Source organism: Cornus florida, unplaced genomic scaffold (assembly GCF_030987335.1).
Source record: "Cornus florida cultivar Cherokee Brave unplaced genomic scaffold, ASM3098733v1 CherokeeBrave_3.0.0_Hap2_Chr01, whole genome shotgun sequence".
NCBI classification, from domain to species: domain Eukaryota; kingdom Viridiplantae; phylum Streptophyta; class Magnoliopsida; order Cornales; family Cornaceae; genus Cornus; species Cornus florida.
Genome location: NW_026775571.1, coordinates 119,929,334 through 119,944,296, shown reverse-complemented (window position 1 = coordinate 119,944,296; position 14,963 = coordinate 119,929,334). Strand labels below are relative to the sequence as shown.

The 14,963-nt window shown below is 39.8% G+C and overlaps 2 protein-coding genes across 2 annotated transcripts; both read left to right on the top strand.

Moving 5' to 3' along the window:
* The first annotated feature begins 3,187 nt into the window (after positions 1 to 3,187).
* On the top strand, positions 3,188 to 4,498 carry LOC132282126 (uncharacterized). Its single transcript, XM_059783749.1, has one exon. The coding sequence runs from the start codon at positions 3,188 to 3,190 to the stop codon at positions 4,496 to 4,498; it is 1,311 nt and encodes a 436-aa protein (XP_059639732.1).
* Positions 4,499 to 7,493: 2,995 nt separating this feature from the next.
* Positions 7,494 to 7,883, top strand: LOC132282117 (uncharacterized). Its single transcript, XM_059783742.1, has one exon. It carries the CDS (start codon positions 7,494 to 7,496, stop codon positions 7,881 to 7,883), a length of 390 nt encoding a protein of 129 aa, XP_059639725.1.
* The last annotated feature ends 7,080 nt before the right edge of the window (positions 7,884 to 14,963 follow it).

The window sequence follows — 14,963 nt, the reverse complement described above, 5'->3', positions numbered from 1 at the left end:
ACCCCAAAATCCCCTTTTCATTTGTTCCAAATCATTTTCTTCCATTCATGCCCCATAATATGCATGTATGTCTCATGCTTTCAATGCTATGGCAGTAAGGGATTTTATACTACCCAAATAAGCATGCTTCACAAGAATTCCAAGAAAATTTCACATACTTCAGCAAGTTTACAACATAATAAGCATAGAAGATCAACAATTAGACAAGGAAATTAACACATAAGCATGTTATTCATATAATTCAATTTAACACATATGATCTTAAACTCCATGTACAACAATCACATCATCCTCAAGGCTAATAACTCAAGATTAAACATGTTTTACAACAATAAATGAGGGATAACTCATAAAGGAGCAAGAAAAACATGGGTTAGGAACCCCTACCTCAAGATAGCAAACCCAACAAGGCCTCAGCAAGCCCTAGCTCCAAGCCCCGAACTCAAATCCCACCAAAAGTTTGTAATACCGGTACCAAAACGTAGCCTTTGCAATGATCTATAATTTGCTAACTCCGGCTTAAACCAAATCTTCTTTTAGCATGAAGAAATTCTAGAGAGAAGAAAGAGAGCAATATAGAGAGAGAAAATAGAGAGAGGAAGAACATGTCTGCCAAAGGAAAAGAAAAGAATGGGTAAAAAATGAAGCCATCCTTTTTGGTCTCTAGAACATTCTAGGTTGGTCCATAAGACTAAAATGACAAAGATACCCCTTAAAATTCTTTACAACCTCAATAATACCATAAAATATCACCCTCCACTTAATACCACTAATACAACATACATACATGTCACTTAAAATGAGAAAATCGGGAGATGTTCTAAGTCCAGAAATCGTCCCGACTTCTGAAAAATTTCAAGAATGAAACCGTCATTTCTAATTGACTTAAAATGACCAAAACGCCCTTCGGGGCCCATATGGCACGCACAACGAGGAAATGATTAAAATAATCCAGAAAAATCAAATAAATTCCAGAAAAAAATAAAATAAGGAAAATCGGTAGCATTACACTCTTCCTGCAGGTAAATAACATAACCTACTTATATTTTACAAATTACTTTATTATTTATGTCATTAATATAAATCATGACTAATTAAACACGCTGCAATTTAATTTAGCTTCTATATGTGATGAGGTGTAAAGTGCAATACCCTTGTTATCCCATCACCAACGATAAAAACAACTTTGGTTTTTGGGACACTGCCCTTGTACGCGAACGCTGAAAATGGGAGGTTTTGGATTGGGTCAGGTATTACAATAAATTTAAAAAGTTTTTTGAAGTTCCCATTTTTTTGTTGTATTTTATGATACTATTCCATTGCTTAAGTACATTAGGTTGAAAATATTTATACGGAATAGTTAATTCCTTTGAAGGCGAATGTGTCCCATTCTTCGTCGTCGTCATGGTTGGGAGGTAAAAAAGACAATGCTAGTTGTTCCAAAAGTGAGGTTGAGGTAATGATATATTACTTTATGGTTAACGACTAAGAATGAAATTGTGAATATGCAATTAATCAGTGACAACCAATTACAATTTTGTATGCAGCGTTGCGTTAAAAATATTTGTAACGAAATGGAAAAAGACAGAAAAATATTGAAGAGGAAGGTCAAGCAAATGGAGAGTTTGGTGATGAAAAAGTCTAAAAGGGCTGGAAGAAAAACAAGTGTTTCTAGAGCAGATGGAGGAGCATCTGTTGAGTAGAAAGATGGGCCACAGAATTCTGAACATGAATTTGAGAGGGAAACATTTTACTCCCCCGTTCACACAGGTGAGGAACAAGAATTTGGCGATAGAGATGATGCCCACTTTACTCCTACAGCAATGACTTACTATATGTGGATGAAAGGACAGAGTTGAATGATGCTGTGGGCATGGCTTTAGAGGAGAACCTAGGACTAGCAGAATCAACTCCCAGTTGTTCAGTCATTGAAATTTTCCCACAAAATGTACATGGTAAAGGGAAGGATGCAGTGGGACAAGTCAGAAGAGGTACGAGGAGCAATAACCCCGCAGCATATTACTACTCTCCATGGGTATATAGGGACAGTGAGACAATTCAATTGACTCCAAAACAGAAGAAATTATTGAGTTATGCTGCTGCGCAAGGTTGTGATGAAATGTAAGTGTAACCCACATTTCTGAATTTCCTAAGTCCGTACATTGTTGTTCATTGTATTTTTCCTCTGTAATTAGTTAGTAAGAACAATTATAGTACTACACATATACTAACTTGTTATTTCATAATTGCATTTGTTAGTGAAATTTTGGTTTCCATGTACAAAATGCATCTTTCTAGAACGGAGATACATAAGTTATTTTACCCAAATTGGATCTCGAACTTGGTGTGTGGATTTACACAACACATTTAAATTAATTTATATGTAGTTTTACGTTACCTTATCATATGATCAAGCTATTAGAATTTCATTTCTCAATTCAGGTGGTAAAATTTTGGGCAATAGTGTTGAACGAAGAGCAAAGAGGGAAATTGAAAAAGTACTATTTTGATAGTTGCGTTGTCCAGTTTCTGAAAGAACACAATGTCATGAAATATGCAACTTCAATTAAGCACAGGTGTGAAGGGAAAAATCCTCCTCTAATAAAAGTCATCCACGTGGCTGTATTTGAAGCTTTATTTTTACTGGTTAAGATAGCCCAATACTATTTAGGACCGGATAAAGATACCCACAGCCCAAAGTCGCTAAGGTTGAATCTCCGCCTATTAATATTGATATTCGAATTAATACATATCCGGCCCAAATCCATTGCATTCAGCCCAACTTCATTTAAAGAACAAGAGCAGTCCTGTTAGGCAAATGATTCAGCAAAGAAGGCAAGTTCTTTGCAAGGGAAGTCTGGCATGAAAAGAATTACAAAAAGGAAAGAACTCTATTTGTAAAGTAGGTTGTATATGGAAAGAATTGGAGGACAAGTAAAGAAAATCCTACTATAATTCTACCACCTTTTTGTGTATAAATAGAGGTTTAGACCTCCAATAAAGATATAGAGCATTATACGCTTTTTTCTGAGTATTATAATTGCTTGTTTTTTAGTGAGTTGTATTTTTCTTTTTATATATTTTAATAGAGAGAAATTTTGCACATACACTTTGGCACCGTCTGTGGGAATGTATAAGAATATATTCCCACTGTTGTTTCAAATTGTTTCTATTACTACGATCCGAAATGTCGAATGGAGAATCTGCAACGGCGACTGATCAGCAGATGGAATTAATGCAGAAGATGCGAGAAGAGTTCTTGCACCAATTTGAAACACTTCGTCAGGTGAACGAAGCCAGCGTAGCCCAAATTGCATTACTTCAACAGCAAAACGATACCTTTCAAACTATTATGCCTGAGTTGAAACCTCAGCCACCACCAGTTGATGTGGCCGCGCCTCCTCCCAACCAAAACGATCCTCAGGTTAACGAGCCTCAGGTCAATAGGGTGCGGCCTAATAAAGCTCGGCCCAACGAAGTTCAGCAAGAGCAGAGGACAAGGACCAAGGCGATTGCTTCGGACAATCTTCCTCGTCGCACGCAAGACGAACAGGCCGAGTCCAGCCGTAAGCTTACTGTGTGGTCTAATGGTGTTCCAAATGGTGCAGGAGTAAATGAGGTCTTTGATGAGAAGAGACTCCTGAGAGTTCAAACGCCTGCCGAGATGGCTAGGGAGCACAATAATTCTCTAGTGAAGACCGCATTCACTGACGATGTATACCTTATTGACAGACCTAAGAAATTCACTATGCCTTCCACTACCCAGTTTGATGGTATGGGAGATTCTTCTCGGTACCTAGATCACTACGCACAAAAGATGGCTCTTGACGATCACAACGATCCATGGATGTGCAAAGTTTTTCCTACCAGTCTAACCGGAGCTATGCTGGAGTGGTTCAGGAATAGGCCACACAAATCTATTCCAGACTATGAAAATCTGTGCACTATGTTCCTGGCACAGTATTGCGGAAATAAGAAGCAAAAGAAGAGTATTGCTAGCCTCTTCACTATAAGGCAAAAGAAAGGCAAAACATTACAGGATTTCTTGTCCAGATTTAACATGGAGGCTTCGGAAATAGCAGATTACCATCCTGCTACTGCAATAGAAACTTTCAAGCTTGCAATGATTCAAGGAACCAAGTTTCATACATCCCTGATTAAATATTCCCCTCCGAATATGCAGACTCTCAATGCTAGGGCACAGATCTACATCCAGCTTGAGGAGAATATAGCCCACCAAACGCAACATGTCACCCTCGTCACAGTGGAGAACAAGCCTCGGAAAAGAGTTTCAAATTCAAAAAGCCAAAAAAACCAGCATGCTTCAACACCAATAATTCAGGTACCCGAGAAAAGGCAAAGGACAGAGGAAAGATTCACACCTCTTCGCACAACATTGGCTTGGCTATTCCAAGAAAATAAGATGAAGTTTGCAGCCCCTCAGCCAATAAGCAACCTTTGGGCAGAGACACAAGAGCAAGTACTGCGCCTACCATAGAGATTACGGGCATACAACTAATGAATATAGATCCTTTAGGCAGCAGGTGGAAAACATGATAATGAGAGGTGAATTGACGGACTACCTCACAACAAAGGAGTACATGAAGCCCCGGGAGGTTAATCCACGGAAAGTTGAAGGTAATCAAGTGAAGGTCATCCATACAATACATGGAAGATCAGAGGATGATCAAGAGTCAAATGAGGTATATAGATCCCGACTGAGGACAGCTTATAAGCTAAGAAGGTTATCTTCAGTGAATACTATCACTTCGGGAAACATCAATATTGGGTTTGGCGATGGAGATCTATCCAGAGTTCAACTCCCCACGAGAATCCATTGGTCATCAGTCTTTTGGTGGCGAATTGCATGATTAAAAGGGTTTTTAAAGACCCAGGTAATAGTGCCAATATCATCACAAAGGCGGTCTTTGAGCAGTTAGAGATTTCGTCATCATCAATTCGGCCCACCTCCAGTCCCTTGATGGGGTTTGATGGCACAAAGGTAGACCCTCTTGGGGTAATTGACCTATCCGTGACCACAGCAAAGAGGACACTGAAGAAGAACTTTGTTCTAACGGAGATTCATCCTTTTTATAATCTTATTATGGGAAGAGGCTGGATCCACTGAATGAATGGGGTTCCATCTACCCTTCATCAAGTGATGTGATGCTTATCTCCGGACGGTAAAGAGGTTATTGATCTTAGGGGAGATCAAGTTGTTGCCAAAGAATACTATATGTTGACACAGAATGAAGCAAAGAAGGTAGCAAAATAGCCCCAACCAATCGCACCTCCTGAGAACCTGTCCAAATACTAATTACAGAGCCCCTCTGCCTAGGTACTTGAAAGCAGAGGATGAAGCCGAAACTATAAAGCCTGCTGAGGAGTCTTTGGAGGATGTTGAAGTAATCCTCGGCGATCCTCAAAAGGTCACCTATATAGGTTCTTCCCCCACAACCAAAGAAAAGAAAGCATTAATTGATGTCATTCGACGGAACACATATGCATTTGTTTGGGAACATTCAGACATGATGGGAATCAATCCTTTAGTCTCATGCCATAGCCTGAAGGTGGATCCAGCGTTCAAACCAGTCAAGTAGAGGCACAGAAGGTTCGCTCCTGAGCGCAACCGAATTATAGCTGAAGAAGTAAGTAAATTGCTTCAGGCGGGCTTCATCAGAGAGGTGCACTATCCACAATGGCTCTCTAACGTGGTGGTAGTTCAGAAGAAGAATGAAAAATGGAGGGTGTGCATAGATTTTACTAATCTGAATAGAGCTTGCCCAAATGACAGCTTTCCACTACCCAAAATTGATCAGATGGTCGACGTTACCACTGGTAATTCTGGGTATAACCAGATCCCTATGAATCCAGAAAATGAAGAGAAAATTGCCTTCATAACAGAGAAAGACACATACTATTACAGAGTTATGCCCTTCGGACTCAAGAATGATGGAGTCACTTACCAACCCCTTGTTAATAAGATCTTTGACGAGATATTTGGAAAGACGGTTGAAGCCTACATTGATGACATATTGGTTAAGAGTGTAAAGAAGAAGGATCATCCCAAGCACCTCCAAGAAGTCTTTGACACTTTGAGAAAGTATAACATGAAGCTGAACCCTTCAAAGTGTTCCTTTGCAGTTTTTTCAGGGCAGTTCCTCGGCCATATTATCAACGAGAGGGGAATAGAGGTAAGCCCAACCCAGGCTTGGGCCCTCATACAAAATCAAAAACCAAAAACCTGCAGGGAAGTATAGGTTTTTATCAGCCGAATCGCAGCTCTCAATCGATTTATCTCTCGATTGTCAGATAAGTGAAAACCATTCTTTAATGCAATAAGGTCCAAAAACAAAAACATATGGGGACCTCAACAGCAGGCTGCTCTGAATCAACTGAAGTGCTACATGGCTGAACCCCCAATTATGTCGGCTCCGAAGCCTGGTGAAACTCTTATCATATACTTAGCAATCTCCAACATAGCCACGAGTGTAGTGTTGATTAGAAAAGAAAGGAGGAATCAGTATCCAGTCTTCTACACCAGTAAGACAATGACAAATACAGAAACACGATACAGCAAAGCAGAAAAGATCATACTAGCATTGGTGTATTCAAAGAGAAAGCTTTGACACTACTTTGAGTCCCCCAGCATCAAAGCTCTTACCAACTACCCCATGCGAATCATTCTTTCCAAGCTAGACTTATCAAGAAGAATAACTAAATAGGCAATCAAACTCAGTTCCTTTGATATATCTTACGAACCAAAGGTGTCACACAAAGGACAAGCATTGGCTGACTTCCTCTTGGAGTATGAGGATAAGCCCGAGGAGCCAGGTCCTCCTGAGCCACAATGGGAGCTTCGGGTGGATGGTTCCTCGAACCTGATTAGTGCCGGGGCTTGAATCGTTATCATGACCCCCGAAGGCACCAAGCTACAGCAATCAGTCCGCCAGACTTTTCCTGCCACTAACAACGAGGGGGAGTACGAGGCCTTGCTCGCCGGGCTTCGGTTAACAAACCAGCTCCAGGTAACATGTCTAAAAGTTTTTAGTGATTCTCAACTTGTTGTAAATCATGTAATAGGCCAGTATCAGCCCAAGGAAGATAGAATGAAGGCCTACAAGGAGGCTGTGGAGAGTGCCACACGAGGGTTCGATTGAATCGAATTCCATCAAGTACCTCGTGAGGATAATTCCAAAGCAGATCAGTTGGCTGTTGCAGCTTCTTCTTCAGACGAAGATTTAGTCTGGATAGTACTAATTGACATCTTGGACGAACCAAGTATAAGCTCATCACAGCAAAATATTCTATCATCAATAATCAATTATATCAGAGGTCGTTCTCAGGCCCCTACCTGAAGTATTTAAGTCCTACCGAGGCCCTCATAATTCTGAAGCAAATCCATGACGGGGACTATGGCAATCACTCCGGTGGTAGGTCCTTAGCACATAAGGTCCTAACTCAAGGCTATTTTTGGCCATACCTGGCTCAGAATGCCGAAGAATACTCCCGAAGGTGCGACAAGTGCCAGCGATGGCCCGATGAAACACCAGCCTGCAGAAGACTTGCACGCGATGGCGAATCTATGGCCATTTGCACAATGGAGGATTGATATGGTAGGTCCTTTACCCAAAACAGTGGAGCAAAAGGAATATGTGTTGTTAGCCACGGATTACTTCACAAAATGGGTGGAGGCAGAGGCTTATTCAAGTGTGACCCACAAGCAAGTAAAGAGTTTTCTATTGAACAACATAATCTGCCGATTTGAAGTACCAAAAGTTATCATGATGGATAATGGTCCAAACTTGGACAACAGAAGCACCAGAAATTTTTTTACCGAGCATGGGATCAGGCAGAAGTTGGCCACAGTTAGCCATCCGTAGGGGAACGGGCAGGCTGAAATAACTAACCGAACCATTTTTAGCTGCCTAAAGAAAAAGTTGGAGAAGCTCAAGTTAAAGTGGTACGAGAATTTGCCTCAGGTATTGTGGGCATATCGTACCACCCTGTAAAGGCCAACGGGCGAAAGTCTCTTTACCATGGCCTACGGATCCGAAGCTGTCATCTCCACGGAGTCAGCAGTTCCTACTCTTCGGACCCATTTGGTGCTCGAAGGGAACAATGATCAGCAGCTTGAGCACAGCCTCGACCCCTTAGAAGAAAAAAGGGATGCTGCAGCAATTAGACTCGCTTCATACCAACAACAGTTGCGTAATAGTTACAACAAACGAGTCCGGTTCAGAAGTTTTATGGAAGGTGATTGGGTGCTGAAGCAAGAACAGCTCATGTTAAGAAGTTACAACCCAATTGGACTGGACCCTACAGAATCACAGACGTAGTAAGGAAATGAGCTTACCGGTTGGCTGAAGCTGATGGACGTTCAATTGCTCGTCCATGGAATGCAATTCACCTAAAAAGGTACTATCATTAGACAATATGGTTTATTCATTTTCTTTTACAAACAGTATACATCTGTTTTTCTATAAACATGGCAGTTTCTAAGCCCACATAATAAAGGTTTCTTGAGTACTACACATCTTTACTCCTTTTACTTTAGTAATATGGGATATTACTTGTTGCTACTTTCTTTTTCGTCATAGGGGGCAATACATACACCCTACTGTTGATATTACGACAAAAGAAAGATATTATCATAAACAAATGAAAGAAAGATATTCTTACAAACAAAGCAAAGCTATATTTTTTGCTTATTGATTGTACTTGCAAGTCTTTTTACATGGGAAACGTACTTTAGAGTGCATGTATATTGCAAACAAATGCTTATTGGACATTTAGGCTTTACTTAGCTCAGAACTCATATCGTATTGTTGTCCCACATCGAAAAATAATACCTCTGTACATTCATTTATATAAGGAAATATTATATTATTTTAGTGCATTGCAAAGAGGGCCCACTGGTAACAGTAACGGCCCAACCCAGATTGTGTTCAAAAACCTTGGTACCAGTGGGCATTCTTTGCAATAATTCTTTTTTCAAACACACCAGGTTGTTTGGCCCATCTTGAGTTCCATTCTTTGTCCCACATCGAATAGGAATACAAGTGGTGTATAGTTAATATAGAGTTAGCACACCACATTCGGTTGCCACGAAGAGAGTCTCTGTGGAAGAAAGTCTCCCAAACAAATGTATGGGGGACTTCCCAGTTACAGTTACTCTCTTTCTTGGCCTCATGTCATTTTTGAATCTTCGGCCAGCCTTACATACTTGGTAAGTTTTCTAGATCAGGCCTCGGACCTCAAGAGTCCGACGCAATACTGTTCCTTTTGGGCTCGTAGCCGAGGAAAACACATCGCATCGGACCTCAAGAGTCTGACGCAATACAGTTCCTCTCGAGCTTATAGCCGAGGAAAACATATCGCTTCAGACCTCAAGAGTTCGGCACCTTACAATTCCTCTCGGGCTCATAGCCGAGGAAAACACATCGCTTCGGACCTCAAGAGTCCGGCACAATACAGTTCTTCTCGGGCTCATAGCCGAGGAAAACACATTGCTTCGGACCTTAAGAATCCGACACCATATAGTTCCTTTCGAGCTCATAACTGAGGAACACATCGCTTTAGACCTCAAGAGTCCGGCACAATACAGTTCCTCTCGGGCTCATTGCCGAGGAACACAACGCTTCGGACCTCAAAAGTCCGGCACAATACAGTTCTTCTCAGGCTCATAGACGAGGAACACAACACTTCGGACCTCAAAAGTTCGGCACAATACAGTTCCTCTCAGGCTCATAGCTGAGGAACACAACACTTCGGACCTCAAGAGTCCAGCATAATACAGTTCCTCTCAGGCTCATTGCCGAGGAACACAACGCTTCGGGCCTCACGAGTCCGGCGCAGTAAAGTTCATCGCAGGCTCATAGCCAAGGAATACATCGCTTCGGACCTCAGGAGTCCGGCGCAATACAGCTCCTCCCAAGCTCGTGACCGAGGAACATATCACTTCGAACAATAGGAGTCCAATGCAATACAATTTCTCTCAGGCTCGTAGCCAGAGAGTATACTGTAATACCCCTAATTTTAAAAGGATAGTTCTGGTATTTTTAATTAAGTATTTTGTTGCATTTTTTTTATTTAATTGTATTATTTGTGTGATTTTTGACTTCATTGAATTTTTATTTCTTTAATTGGATAAATAGACTTAATTGTAATTATTTGAATTGATTGTATTAATTGTATTATTGGATTACTTGGTTTAATTGAATTATGTGATTTAATTGGTAAATTGTTTTTTATTGTGTTTATTTTCTTTAATTGTCTATTTATATTTTTCTATTTGGAATTCACGTGTGTATTTGGATTAACTTGTTTAACTGTTATAATGTAAAAACTTAGGGTTTTCTTTTGATTTACACGTTGTGGCCGACTGGGATTTATATTAGGGTACTGTCTCTAATATTACATGGACTAGGGTTTATTGGTCTACGCCTATAAATATAACATTATAGTGGTTTAGGGTTTTAGAATACTTAAACGTGAATCTGTAAAACAAGAAATAGGGAGAAACAGAGAGAGCCTGTGAGGGAAACAGAGCAATCTTGGTGAAGGTTTCGGCTGTGGATCAACGGACGGACCTAGGAGAAGGGAAGGTGGAACAATAGGAGGTTGAGTTGTCAGTGGATAGACGTCGTCGGAAAAGCTTAGAGAGACGGCGACAAGGTTTGGTTACCAAACTGTACAGGCAAGTTCTTTTTTTCCTCTCTCCCTTGGCCTGTGTTCTGTGCATACCTAGAGGATCTCTAGGATGTTAAATGAATATTAATTGAACCTTTCATGATTAATATATGTTAATTTGATCGTCTGTATGGGTTGAATTTTGTTTGAAACAATTCTTGCAACTGTGTTCTTCGTCGACTGTTTTAAGCATATAAATTGTTGTTATTTTAAAACGCTATATTAGTTCTTGCTGTGGTAAACTAAGGACTGGGGGTTGTCACTAGATATACATTAGACAGTTAGGACCAGTTTTAAGGACGAACAGAGGAGTAGGAAGGGCCGGAGATGAGGCAGAAGGTCGAAAACGGAGAAGGAAGCAAGCGGGGCTCTCAAAGGAGGAAAGAGCCGGCTCCCCCCTTTATAGAGCCGGCTCCAAGGGCTAGGGAGTCGGCTCCAAGTGGTGTAGAGCCGGCTCTATTTATTTGAGAGCAAGCTCCCTTGGTTAGGTTACGTTTTGTAATACCCCTAATTTTAAAAGGATAGTCCTGGCATTTATTTAATTATTTAATCCTTTATTTAATTGTTTAATTGCGTGTTATTTTATTTAATTGGTTATTTTAATTGTGTGTTTCTTCCATGGTTATATATATTTGAATTTGTTTTAATTAATTGATTAAAGTGTTTTATTTTCTTGTATTAAAATGTTTTATGATGTTTTATTTGACTTAATTGATAATTGGTTTTATTTAATAAAATTGGTTTAAATTATGTGACGTTTCCAATTTTCAGTATTTTTCATTTTTTCGGAAGTTGTGTCGCCGTAAAGGCATTTCCATCATTTCACGTTTTGTGTACGGGATTGTGGTTGGGTCCAATTACTTTTGTGCATTTTAAATTTATATGTTTATGTGGTGTTTATCTAGTGGTGCATGTATTGTAATATGTGGTGCAAATTGAGACTAATGAAAAATGGAAAAGAAAAGGAAATTCATGGGACCCACCACCACCAACTTTAAAGCCTTGAGACCACATTTTTGGTCTCTATCTTCTCTCTCCCTGCTGGTTTCCCTTCTTGCTCCATTTCCTATTCATTTTCTTTCTCTTTTATATTAAACTTTGTATCATGATTACTCTCTCAATTCTTGGAGTTTTTAAGTGCCGTTTGTGGCTAAACAGAGAGCACAACGAGCTCTACGCGTGAGTACCAACGATTTTAGCTTTGAGCCTCCCTAGGGAATTCGAAATTAGGGACCCATTTTAAGGGTTTTGCATTAACTTGAGGTAGGGGCTCTTAATCCATGATGTTCTTGTGCTTTAGTGAGTTAGCTCCTCTTAAATGGTTAATTAACATGCTTAATTTGGGTAGTTCCTAGACAATTGTCTAATTGTTATGTATTTTGTTAATTATGGGACTATGTGTATTAGATGATCCATGTGATGAACATGCTTGTGTGTTGACGTATGTATGCTCAAAATGCTAGATTATTAATGTATGTGAGCATGTGGTATATTCTTGTGAAATTCTTGTGAGCTATGTTTTGTAGACAAATTTGAACTAATTGTGAAATGATGAACATTGGCATGACATAAATGCATCTATGCATTTACATTGGGTAAGAAATGGGAAGAAAATTAATTTTGAAACGAAAAAAAAGGGGAGTTTTGGGAAAGTATGTTGACGAATTGTTTTGGGAAAACTCAGTCGCCGCGGGGGTACCAAAGGGCCGAAGTGTTAATATAGCCTAGAGGGGACTAGGGAGTCGCCCTAGCCTGGTTGAGCTAGCTGGACCCCATAATGATGCCGCGGGGGTACCAAGGATCAGGGACACTAGCCAATCCTCCTCTCGTGTCACTGCGGGGTCACCAAAGGGCAGGTTATATTAACAGTTTGAAAGTGATGTTTTGAGAAAAGAAAATGGGGAGTGACATCGGCATGCATTGCATCCCATAGCATGCTATTGTTTATAATAAGACTTGTTATTATGTTGTGTTATCCCAATATTGTATGATCCCCATTCCTATTGCCCTATTCTTTGGTTGGATTCACGGGGACACAAGAGACGTGTCTTAAGTGTCACCTACTGAGCATATTGCTCACCCCATCATATTTCACATTTTTTTCAGGTCATGGTAAAGAAATAGCGGAAGACTATCCACCCTTGCCTTAGCTTGGAGTAGAAAAATGTTTCATTTTTGTTACTTTTGTATTGGGCCTAATTTTGAAAAAGGGTTGATTCAAAATGTATTAATTAGCATCATGTGATGTATTTAGGTCTATTTTGTGTAAAGCCACTTGGGTAATGTAATTAAATTCTTATTACACCAATTCTCGTATTTGGTGTAACGTGTTGTAAATTACGTTATCAACGTGGTGGTTGTTATTACAATTTGATGTTCAAGCATATCTTAATTTATGTACGTAAGTGTAATGGCGTGGTTGAACATTCAGTGTTTGGTTTTTCTTTGGACAGTGGTAACCAAGTCTGGATAACCCAAACAAGTCAACGTGTGGCATCCCATACGACCAGTATCCTACCAGTCGACGTATGGCTCCCCATACGTCGACCGGTATCTTACAGTGTGGTAATCTTGTACACGTTCCAAACCAGTCGACGTGTGGCTTCCCAGACGTCGACCGGTATCACGTCCCAAACTAGTCAACATGTGGCTTCCCATACGTCGATCGGTATCCTCCCAGAAGTTGTTCATCTTGCACGTCCCAAACCAGTCGACGTAAAAATTCCAGACGTCGACCGGTATCTCGGCAGTAGGTTTTCCCACTGTTCATAACCCAAACCAGTCGACGTATGGTGTGGAGACGTCGACTGGTTAATGTCACTTAAGTAATATGTGTTTAGTTTCCTAAAATTACACTTTGGCACCCAAGTGAGGTTACACGTAATTACTTTTATGACCCAAATAAGTGAAATAATTATATTTTAACTACCGAACGGACTGTATTGCCCCGAACCTTATTTTATTTCTTATGTAATGCGGCAAATGACTGTTATACCTTTTGAGTCTCAAATTATTGAATTGTGATAAATTACCATTTTACCCTTTTGGACCTTGTTATTTAAATTTAATGTGAAAAGACCGTTTACCCTGGGATGATTTTGGGTCGGGTAAGGACCCGTTTAATAGTCCGGATCCATGAGGATTTGGGTCGTTACAAATTAGGATTGTGTTTTCTGTGTATTCACATATTAGCCTACATAGATTATAACTTAGATTATTCTTGAGCCGACTATTAGGGCTCAACTTATACAAGGATTAGGGTTGGATTACTATGCCTATAAATATGACCTTATGTGGGTTTAGGGTTGGAGAAAAAATACATAAAACTCTATTCCCGTATACAGTGATACAGAGAGTTGTGAGAGCAGAGAAACAGAGAGGGATTAAAGAGGGAAGCTAGAGTTGTGGGTTTCAACTAAGACTAAACCAAGAGTGACGGAGGTGGAACAACAGTCGAAAACTTTGTCAAAAAATTCAGAGACGACAGTTAGAGATTTAAAACCAAAGTCTCGAAGGCAAGTCTCTGTTCTATTCTTTCCTTTTAATCTGTGTTCTGTGCATGCCTAGCTAGACTCCAGGGGATTAATACATGCTAAAATTGATTAGTCATGCATGCTTAACTGGATTAAAACTGAGAGTATATGTTTTTAGTTCCAATTTCTTATTTTGTATGATTCTGAAATTTTTGATGTATAATTTATGTTTAAGTTTAAATTTTGCATGTAAAAACATCTAAAATAACTTAGTATGGACGTATGGGGCTTAGGTTAAAGCTTAGAGGCCTTAACAATGGAGTTTTAGGGTTTACAGAGGCTGAACGGATAAAGAAGACGGCATCAGCACCAACTTAGCCGACTCAGTTGGAGACTGAGCCGACTAAGTTGGCAACTTAGCCGACTCAGTTGGAGACTGAGTCGACTAAGTTAGGAACTTAACCGACTAAGTTAGCAACTTAGCCTGCTCAGTTGGCAATTGAGCCGACTAAGTTGGGCCGCGACCTGGAACTTAGTTTTAATTGCCCAGAATTGTTTTGGAACCTATTTTAAGTAATCTAAATGGGTTAAATGGACTTTGGATGGTTCTAAAATGCATAATACACTTCTTATGCTTAGGAAATTTGACAATACGGATATGTAAATAATTTTTATAAATTATTTAAAGGATGAATCAGTATAAAAGCATACAACTTAGCATACTGATAATAGATGGAAAGAACCAAATTGCTTAGTTAAATTTTGGGTAACATAATGGATTATAATAAGATTATAAAT

What these genes read in the sequence shown, in the direction of transcription:
- LOC132282126 (XM_059783749.1), top strand. Translation starts at nt 3,188, where the DNA reads ATGTCGAATGGAGAATCTGCAACGGCGACTGATCAGCAGATGGAATTA.
- LOC132282117 (XM_059783742.1), top strand. Translation starts at nt 7,494, where the DNA reads ATGCCGAAGAATACTCCCGAAGGTGCGACAAGTGCCAGCGATGGCCCG.